Source organism: Glycine max, chromosome 6 (assembly GCF_000004515.6).
Source record: "Glycine max cultivar Williams 82 chromosome 6, Glycine_max_v4.0, whole genome shotgun sequence".
Classification (NCBI taxonomy): Eukaryota; Viridiplantae; Streptophyta; class Magnoliopsida; order Fabales; family Fabaceae; genus Glycine; species Glycine max.
The window spans coordinates 1,756,363-1,767,166 of record NC_038242.2 but is presented as its reverse complement, the minus strand read 5'-3'; the positions used below and the strand labels follow the sequence as shown (position 1 = coordinate 1,767,166).

Genomic DNA, 10,804 nt, shown 5'->3' with positions numbered 1-10,804 from the left:
GTCTGAGCCTAACCTTTTAATTAAATAAATCAATTCATCGTAGGCTCTTGTAAGCCGGCTGACCTATTTTCACCCCTATTCCCAAGTATAGTTTATGTTTAAAAATCAGATAAAGAAGTATGTTTGAGGCAAAAATATTTTTACAAAAGATCTTATTTATTTTCATTTTTTGTTGAATTATATTAAAACACGACACAATAATTTTAACTACAAATCAAACATTTCCATAATGTTTAAAAACGTGTCCCTAATGCACTTTTGCTAAAAGCGACTTTCATTCGCCTTTTTCTCCAAGGCCGGTGACGTTGACTAAACCAAAGCTATTCAATCACCCTGTTTCCAAACCTTGGTGTTGGTGGCACTAAATTGAATATACAAATGTTAAGTATATTGTTGAGTCTGAAACCCATACTGATATCACCAAAGGCCACTGAGTCACTGACGTTAAACATCAGTAGATAACTCACTAATCACAAGTCAGCCACATGAAAAGGACAGTAGATTAAAACGCAAACTATAGGTAAATATTGAACTCGTTCTTTAAATGTGCGGGTATGGAGCTAGTTTTTTTTTAATTCGACAACAAAAAATTAACTGATCAAATTCACTGACATTGATGCTTTTGCTTATTTAAATTGGGCGATACATGCCATTACTGAAAATGTAAGGCTAGCCTGACATTGCCTGAAAATGGCGGAAAATTAACTGACACCATCAACAGTCGCCATCACCAAGGTTGAGAATACTGTAAAACGCACTAACATATTACAATGATCTGATTGTGGTATTAATGAACAAGGACCGAGGGTTGAATAGATTCAGTTCAAACAGAGGAAGCTAATCAATCTGTAACAAAAATGTCATTGAGGTGAAACCATAATTAAAAAGCCGAGTTGATCAGTAAAAGACGACTCACATCATGCATGTTGAGAATGTGCAAGTGTAAGCAGAAAAAAAGTTGAACAGAGGCCTTTCTTAGGCGGTGACTCTTCCTTTCTCTTTATAACAGGTTATTAATTTAATAATGAAAAGTAGCCAAATAATGGCAACATACTAAAGCGCCACCGAGACAATGAGACATGATACTATGCCTATAAATTTCTTTGACATATGAAAGAGAAATTACAGCTAGACGCACCAAGACTTTCTGTGCTTGTAATGCCTTTCTGTGAAGCTACAAGAAAGGATAAACAACGAAAGAAAAGAAAAAGAACAATAAGAAAATCCAATTCCTGCCCCCTTTAACAATCAATCGTTTGAATCATATTACATCCATCTTCCCCCAGCATTTATTGAGTTCGAGATCTTCTGTTACTAAAGGATGCCAGAGCACTGACTACTGTTGATGATCATTTCGGGTAATAAAGCATTAATTGGAAAGGTGTGTGTTTATGAACAGTTCAGAAGAGAGGTGAAATCATAAATTAGAAGCTACTTCCAGGAGGTTGCGGATGTTTGTAGATAAATGGGTAGGGTTCCAAACCACTGTCTGGTTCCTTTCGTTTCCCACTAACCCCTGAACTTGAGGGTTGTGGCATGGATCTTACTTGCTCCTCCACAGCCCTGCCCTGACCAGGAAAGAAAAATTGCCTTGCAGCTAATGTGTCTCTATTCCCACCCTCAATCATGAAGCCAGAGTTCAGGTCCAAGTTAGGACGTGAAGGTCCAAATCCATTCAGACCAAGTTGTGTACCAGTCATGTTCATAAAGATTGGTGGCTGAGAGTAAGATGAAAGGACAGTTGATGAAGATCCACCCACTTGAGGGACAACTGGAGCTCCTCTTGAGTCCACCATGTATGGAATTGTGCCACCTGATCCGTACATGGCTGATGAAAAAGACATTGCGGGTGCCACTGATGCTGATGCCACTCCATTATACCCAAAAACAGGTGAATGATTGAAGGGTACTGTGGGGGTCATCCCTAAAACGCTACCTGCTCTTGACATTCTAAGATCTATCGCAGGTTCAATAGCCTTGCCATTCTGCAAAGACGACATTTGAGGAACACATTCATTTTTACCAACTTCTACCTTGGCGCCCAGAAGAGAGATAACAGGAGCATCTGATGATTTAGAACCAAATGCATTGATAAGATGAGCAGACTTACTGGGCCCCTGGTCTACCAAATCAGTTTGAAGGCATGGCCTATCATTCAAATCAATGTTTCTAACAGATGGCTGCATTGATGATGACGACGATGCAGGGGATTGGCTCCAATATCCATTTCTTCCAAGAAAGAGTTGTCCCTCCATTCTGTGATCTGAAGGTTGGGTGTCACCATCATCACCAGTACTGTTCAAATCAAATTCAAGCCTGCTTGATTTTTTAGGACTAAACTCAACTGACGATTGCCCAGAAGCCCTGCCTGAAGATTCAGCAGTAGGTTTTACATTGCCTTCTTCACCCTCGGTCACATTTAGATCAAAATCAAGCCAATCCTGCCTCTGCTTGGAAGCATCAAAGTTCATATCAACAGAAAGATTCCTGTCATTATCACAATTTTTACGAGGCGATGCAGGTCGAAAGGCACTGGTGGCAGCTGACCCTTTCCATCCAAGTGTTCCCTCAAACTGCAAAGGGGCCACAGGCAACCCAGGAGTTGGCACAGGCCTTGAAGCAGAGACAACTGGTATTGGGGTAGACGTAGCATTTACAGAAACATCCATATCATCAGCACCAACTTCGTTGAGATCAAAGCCGCAGAGTCGTTTCTCTGAATTACCTGCTGAATCTTGAGCTGTTTCAGTCACCTCTAAGGACACCATATCAGGTCTGCATTTTGGCTCAGCCTCATTGTTGTCTAAAATACTTGCATGCCTCTCCATTGAATATGCCTCAGTAGCATGGCTTTGTCGGGAGGAAACCTCCTTGGGAGGGACAGGAGTGAGCTGGTCCTCTTTTCTTACAGAATTTGGACTGCCCGGTTGCCTGATTCTGTCTTCTGAGATTTTTTCTGAAGAACTACTGACTTCTCTATTAACTTCCTGAGCAACTTGTCGAGCAAATTCCAAAGCATCCACAATGGCACAGTCAAGTTCATTGTCAGAACCTCTCTTGTCAATTATGTTAGAGCTTCTGAAATCTATTCCAGGTTTACTACAATCAGAACCAATTGATGTATCTTCTTCGTGGCCCTTATCTTCCTTTGATGCTGTGACATATTCTGTTCCAGAGACAGACATGTCTAACACTTCAGTCTTTCCCAAGTTACTGTCACTGACTGATGTGCCCTGCAAGGCATTAGAACAACAATCATTATCATTTTCTGCAGCTTTAAAAACTTGTATAATGCTAGTTGTATCATCTTCCCCACTCCTGTCAGATGCAGGTGTCCTCATACTAGCAGAAGTAGTTAATTTATGACAAACATCATCCTCACTGTGTTCAACATTTTGCTCTAAAGCTGGTTCTTTCACAGACTCTGGTGCTTTGGCTTCACAAGCAACCATGGAAACAGGCTCAGGCTCGGGCTCTGGCTTATTAGAGGACACAGAACAGATCTCTGGTGCTCCAAATTTTTCTGGAGCGTCATTAACGTTTTGCTCCTGCTTTTCCATTTTAGCCAAGTCACTTAACTGTACCACATCTGACTGTCCTTCAAAACTGCTTTGATTTGAAACAGAAAAGTTACAGGTTCCAGCCGAAGTGGTCTCACCCGTAGTGCATATAGGCAATCCTTCATGAGTGGGAGCAACTTCTTGAGCAGAAGAAGGAACACCAGCAACATGGTTTGCTGATCCCTCTTTGATGTCAATACATTCCACACTGGCAGATAACTGGGGCACATTATCAGAACTATGTACCAGTAAATCATCCGAGCTTCTCAATAGAGATTTCTCACATCCAATTAGTCCTGATGCAGGATCATTATCATTGCCATCTTCATTCAAAGCAGATGGCTGCCTTTCCTCCCTGACAATCTTGTCACTTGCATTGTCAACCTTAGCAAGCTCCACTTCATGAGATTCAGTATCACCATTTCCAACTCCCTTCCAGCTGTCAAACAATGTTCTTGCTCTATCCTGAACCCTAGCACTATGATGGTCAAGAAGATTACTTACAGTGATGCGAATTCCTGAAGACATTGACTTCTCACTGTCTATATGCAGCTTTTCAACTGCACGTAACATTGCAGTGATTGATTCTTCAACGAAGCTGTCATTTGCATCAACCCCAAAATTTTGGGCATCCTTTAACCATCTATTAATGAAGCAAAGTCCATCTAATTGAATAAAAAGATCAAGGCAATCTTTATTCTCTGTAGCAGCAATAGTGCTAGCAACAGAAGCCCACTGCCTTGTCGCATCAGCAGCATTTTTAACCTCACTATCTTTCTCCTTTTGCATCACAGAGACCAGCTCCTGCACCCGAGAAGGTGCTGTGAGCCCATCTTTCATCTCGGTCAAGGTAAAGAAATCTTCAAGAGTCATAACGCTTTACATAATCTTTCTCAGAGCATCAAGACCATCCTTTTGGCGTGCCAAAACTGTTCTTCCCATTAAGAATTTCAATAGAATTTCTGAAAAAAACAGTTCACGGACATGCACTGAAAAATCAATGACAAAGAAAATATTCATGTTAGGGACAGTATTCAGATATTTCCACACATAAAGGTAATTAGAGGAACTTATAAATTCCTAACAAGAAACAGACCACACACAAATCAAGCCCCAAGTTTACAGCCAACAATCTGGTAAATTATTATAAAAAATAATAAATGCACCTGACTTTTTCAGTCTTAAAGTCTAATTTTGTATCTGACCCACTATTGATAGTGGATTTGACAATTTAAGAACACCATTACCATAAATAAACGAAACAACAGTTTTGCAGAACATAGAATAATAATAATAACTGATGTGTTTATAAAAGACCATCATTTAAAATCTCCAATTGAATATCATAGGAACAAGTAACACAAAATCAAGAAAACATGAAAATTCAAAATTGAAGAATAATAATAGCCATTGGTTGGCACAACCTGTGCGCTGAAACAGTGCTAACTTAGCTGGCAAGGTTTCGAATCATGCTAGGGTCCACTATTGGTGTGTTATTTGTAAATACCTCCGGAAGCACTTATTGAGCTTAGAGGCCTGCCCACTTCCCAGCCTGGACCCTGATGCTATGTTTGGATTGGTGGTAGTCAGGTAGAGAACAGAATGAAATGGAATATAATGGAATGGAATAAAAATGCAGTTCCTTTGTTTGGATATTTTATAATGGAACAAAACAAAAATTTCATTCTATGTTTGAAAAAGGATGGAACAGAATGAGTTATAAATTTGTAATTCCTATATTATCCTTATTTTTAAATAGATTATCTTTGAAAAACTAATGATTAGGAAAAAATTTACAAATATAAAATAGTTATTTTACAATATAAAAACTTTGTTCCTTCAAGTACACCCCAGATTTGGGGGGAACAAAATTAGGGTTAAACAATGGAATGAAATGGATCATGATCCATCATTTTCCATTATATTTCATTCCAATTTTTATAAAGCAAACAATAGAACAACTTCCCCTTCCACTCCATCCCTCTCCATTCCATCCTCTACCACCAATCCAAACATGCCCTAAGATGGGCAGCCACCACTGACCCTAATTTTTTTATTCCTACTAAAAAACAAAGATTGGAGAATAATGACCTCTTTATGATTGATCTGGATTAAAAAAATGAAATCCATTATTATGGCCAACAGATAATATTTTTTGACACTTAGCTCAGAATAATAGAAAACTATGTCGAGTAAGTGCCAACTTTAGAGGGATCAAGATTCAGACTTCAGAGATACAAAATTAAAATGAAAAAGAAGGTTCTGGTGTTTAGGTCAAACACACAACTTTTCAACTGCCTTCCTCTATGGTTCTATCATGCATAGAACACCACAAAAATCCAAGCCTTTTCAACAATCACATGACTACACCAGAATTAATATCTTTCTTTGTCCTGGATAAAGAGACTTCAATTCTGTTTTTATTTATTAATTAACATATACATGTGCAGGCAGATTCTCGGTGTCAACAACTAAGTTAAAGCAATAGGTTGCCACCAACAATATAGCAAATTACTTCAAAAGAAAACCACGTTCTATGATAAATTGACTAGTGTAATTTTGTTACTACAATATTTAATGACTACATGATACATAGCAGTTTGGAATTGGATGACTTCCAAACCTGTTTTGCAAAGGACATGTAAGAGTGTTGTCGCTGCTAATTCAAATAATAAATTACAAACAGAAAATGGCCATTAGTAGAAATATAGGAAAGAATGCATTCATATATTGATAAAGACAATCAAAATTACAGCTGACCAGTGGCCAAACAGCAAACTCGTAATTTTAATTAACTTATTAATGAACCTCACGTAACGGACTCACTTCATATACGATTACGCTAATTATTATAATTTTTAATTTTTTTCAAAAAAAAATATCGGCATCATTTTTCTTCTTAAGGACAGACTTGACAGCCACAAACTGGAATACACACGAAAAAAAAATTGAAAGCAAGTTTCACAGTTTATAACTGTTGTTAGCCTAGAGTAGAATTCACAAACAAAGCCAATGCTTTAAAAAACATTATGATTCATAGTCACACTTATCACTTCCTTAGTTAATACACAACATCAATTTAAAGATTTACCACAATAGTAAATCACAGAACATGAAGTACACTGTAATCAATTTTTCAGAATAAAAAACTTCACTTCGTCTCTGCAAACTTTTTTACAGACCAAGCAAGCCTAACAGCTATTACTTAACAAACTGGGGATAGATAAAGGCATAGAATTGGAAATGTTAAGTCCTAAGTTGGGCATTAAAAAAGAAAAAAAGAAAAATCTAAATAAGATTACCAGTCACTTCAACGGCTGGTACGAAGTTGCAACCATCAAATAAACCGAATTGTAACCTTCCAATCACGATCAATGAACAGATGTTACTCAATCCCTGAAACGCCCAATTCAGAAATAAAATCAGAATTCCGCACACAAAATGCAAGTAAAATTAAATAAACAACGCAGAAATTAATGATTAAAAAAAATCCAGTCCGAACCCAGAAAGTAAATAACCGAATAGATATCCTTAATTTTCAACAACAGTAGCTAATAATTGTTTAATTAAAAAAAGGGCACAATAACCAAAACCCTAAAAACGGAAGGTTGACATAAGATATAGAAAAACCCTAAAAAAAACAAAAAAACAAATAACCCATGGCTTCCTCGCCCAAAGTGAGTTGTATTAAAATAGAAAACATAAGAATCAAAACTGAATACGCAGCGTATGACAATTAAAACGCGGACACATTATACGAAAAAGGAGAAAGGGAAGGAAAGGAATTGAGAGGGAAGAGAATGAGAACCTGGGAGAGTGAGAAGGAAACCCTAGCTGCGGCTAATAAGCTTGAAAGGAGTATAGAATGTTGTGTGTGTTACGGTTTTGGAGGTGGTGCCAGCGAGCGTTGTTGTGTTGTTGAAAGCGCAATTGAGAATGGGAAGAGAAGAGGAAACGTTTTTCTTTGTGTATTTGGCATATTGATTTCTTTGCTGATGGATTGAATTTAGTTCGTAGGTTGGGCATCAACACGTGCGACGCCAGAGTCTGTTCCGAGTTACTGGGGCCACCCCCCAACACAACACTCTTCAATTTCAATCCCTTTCTGCCTTCAGACTTCACTATCCGACCCACACCCCTTCTACCCGACCCGTCTCCAGATTTCAGTTAGCCTTAGGGCTAATGTGGGCCTTGGCCCGGCAGGCCGGGCTAAAAATGCTGGGGCCAGACTTCCTGACTCCACCCACTTGCTCCCCAACAGGACAATGGGACAGAGGATTGATTCGCCACACATAAAATGTAAATATTATTAAATATTTAGCTTTTGAGTTTTTACTTTATATTTTTTTTAAGTTTATAGTGCTATTTAAAGATTAACATACATATTTGTTATTATTTTATAAATTCAATTCTTCTAATACAGAAAAACTTATATTAAAATCAAATTTATAATAATATATTTTATGTTTTCTGGTTAAATTTGTTCATTCTAATTAATTTTATGAACAAGATATTAAAAAATATATTTTTTTTTCATTTCTGATGAGTTGGTCTTCCAACTCATCCCTAAGTGACACAAATCAAGATTTTCAAATCACCATTAAAAGGCAAACCAGCTTATCTTGCCCTATTTTTGTCAGACTAGTGACAAGGTGAACCAAAATAGATCGAGCTTTACCAATTTACCTCCCCTAGTTAGGCTTAAACTCATACCTTATCTGCATATAATTATAGATCCTTTTTATGTTTTAATCTTATGGGAAAAATTAAAATCAACAATGAAACAAGCAATGCAGACCAATAAGGATGTGTTTGAACTATGAATTAATGTTTCTTTCAGATGAACTAGATTTTTTGTTTGCTGAAGTTCAGATGAACTAGAATAATTTGTAAGAGTAATGGCTTGTTTTTATTAATTAATTATATATATCATTGTTGGTTGTTATAATTGATTATAATCAAAATAAGTTTTTATTTAATTAAATTTGTTAAAAAGTGATTTTGAGATAATTTCGTATAAATACAACAAGTAAACCAACTTTTACATAATTGCAGAAAAGGGCGTAGGAATGTGAAAGAGATTTAAAGTTGTTAAAATAATCGGAGATAACGTATTTGAAGGAGAAGAAATCTGTTGGAAAAAAAAAAATCTACACCGTACATTCTAAAAACATCTTTTTTTTCAAAAAGAAAAAAATTATCAAATTTCCGTTAATGTCCAAAGATATGATGATTATTTTTCAGACAACCCTATTTTATTCAGAAAACACAGTTATGATATACAAATTCTAACTGTTCCAAACCCCCTACGAGAGAATAGTGTAACTTGTGTATTATGAAAACATCTCACGGGAGTGAACAAATTGAGAATCCAGATGAATGCGCTTCTTTTTGTCCCTGTCTGCTATTCTTCCCTTTTTCTCAATTCTTCCCTAACAAATTATAATCCTAGCATGTGAGAGTTTTTAATTATTATGTATTAATTTTAAATCACTACAATAAAAATAATATTTATTAATTTATTTCCTGAATCTTATTTATTTATTTATTAGACTTCTTTTAATTTAAAAGCAACTAATATTGAATTTTCAAAATACGCATCTTTGAATGTTTCCTCATTTATGCATATAATTAAATTGAAATCAATCTCCTCTTGAGTATTTGGTCAAAATAAATAAGGTAAATTTACTAAATTAGAACCCATGTTTAGTTCAGTAAAAAAATCTATGTTTAATCTATATTCAAAATAAAATTATTGAGACGATAATTCAGATATTTGAATTCAGATACTCTTAAGTATTTGTAGTACTATTTTCTTGTTTTTTCTTAATATTTAAGAAATTTAATTAATGACTTATCAATCTTCAAACAAAAACATTTATTTTTATTGTATATTCTTAATTATTTTTTTAATAAAAAAAACAGGCCAGATCAGAAAGAAAAAAAAGACACTTACTTTACTAAAAATGTATTTTGGACATTGAATTCACTTAATACATATTTATAGAGTGTGAACTTAATGAGTTGACTATCAAATGACATAATATAATTTTAACAATTATATATACCAAATTTCAGATAAATTAAACATATATGGATGTATAATTTGATTTTAATTTTGATATATATTGTTTTTTGGTACAAAGGAATTGGAAAAAGAAAAACACAAAACTAAGAACAATTCACAAAAAAAAAATCACAAGATCATAACCTAAAGCAACTAAAATGATAAATATATTTATAGTGTAAAATTATTTACTAATATAATTGATTTATGATTTATTTTTCTTATAGTTTTTTATTGCGAAAAATTTAATTGATTTCTGATTTTTTTACTAATATAATAAATTAACGTACAAAATTATCAATATATTTTTTATACTATGAAAAATCACTATTTAATAATTCACACAAATTTATACTTTAGTGCATGCAATATTGAAGTGTAAATTAATTGAGTGTGTGCAATGTTGAAGACCTGAACTGTGAAAAAAAATTGGTGTACAGTGATCACACAGAAATTTGAATTTAGAATTTCATATATATTATTTCAAATGTGATCACGAGCCCGACCCTAAGGGTTTGCCTTAATACTAAAGTTGAATGGTGTAAGATGGTATCATCAAAAGAAAATGAGAAATAAATGCGTCCATAACATAACAAAAAAACAAAAAATTATCTCGTTGAAGGTACAAAGAGGGGCTATGTGTCTTGTGATTACCCAGTTATTAATTAATTGTAAGGGGATACAAAGACCATAGAAAGGACGCATTACACAAATATGTGCAACACTATCACTTTTAGTATGTCTTGGTTCATTTGTCTCTTGTGTGGCTTTTGTTTGAAGGATTATGTTCATGTGAATGAGTTTTCGAAGAGAAGCAGAAAACAAAGGATATATAGACATTGTCTAAGCTGAAAAGGAAATATCCCCTTCATGTCTCTGTCATGGATTCTATGCATCGCATCTTGCTTTCTTCAGCCAATTCACACAACTTTAAGGAGGAAAAGCAATTATTTTTAGAGGTAAAGGTTTTCAAAGTCTTTATCTAAACATAACCCATTTGCTCAGTTTCTTAAAAGAAAGGCATTCATATAGTGCATGTTTATTTTTCCGTTTGATTTGTTGCAAGCACATGTTATGAGACAAATTCAATCGTCGCTTAGAGAAGAAGGGGGAGATCGGTTGACGAACTTCCGTTCACAACCTTCCCAACTATCTTACTATATAGTTATTGTATATA

General features: G+C 35.1%; 1 protein-coding gene across 2 annotated transcripts; it reads right to left on the bottom strand.

The window, feature by feature from the left end:
- Positions 1-1,088: 1,088 nt before the first annotated feature.
- Positions 1,089-7,727, bottom strand: LOC102664074 (uncharacterized). 2 transcript variants are annotated; one of them, XM_006581097.4, is made up of 4 exons: positions 7,369-7,727; positions 6,863-6,956; positions 4,985-5,125; positions 1,089-4,549 (listed from the first exon to the last, which is right to left on the bottom strand). In XM_006581097.4, the coding sequence occupies exon 4, from the start codon at positions 4,431-4,433 to the stop codon at positions 1,425-1,427; it is 3,009 nt and encodes a 1,002-aa protein (XP_006581160.1). In that variant the 5' UTR covers positions 4,434-4,549; positions 4,985-5,125; positions 6,863-6,956; positions 7,369-7,727; the 3' UTR covers positions 1,089-1,424. The 2 variants fall into 2 exon arrangements, with proteins under 2 accessions (XP_006581160.1, XP_006581159.1); XM_006581096.4 differs by lacking the exon at positions 4,985-5,125.
- Between the last annotated feature and the right edge of the window lie 3,077 nt (positions 7,728-10,804).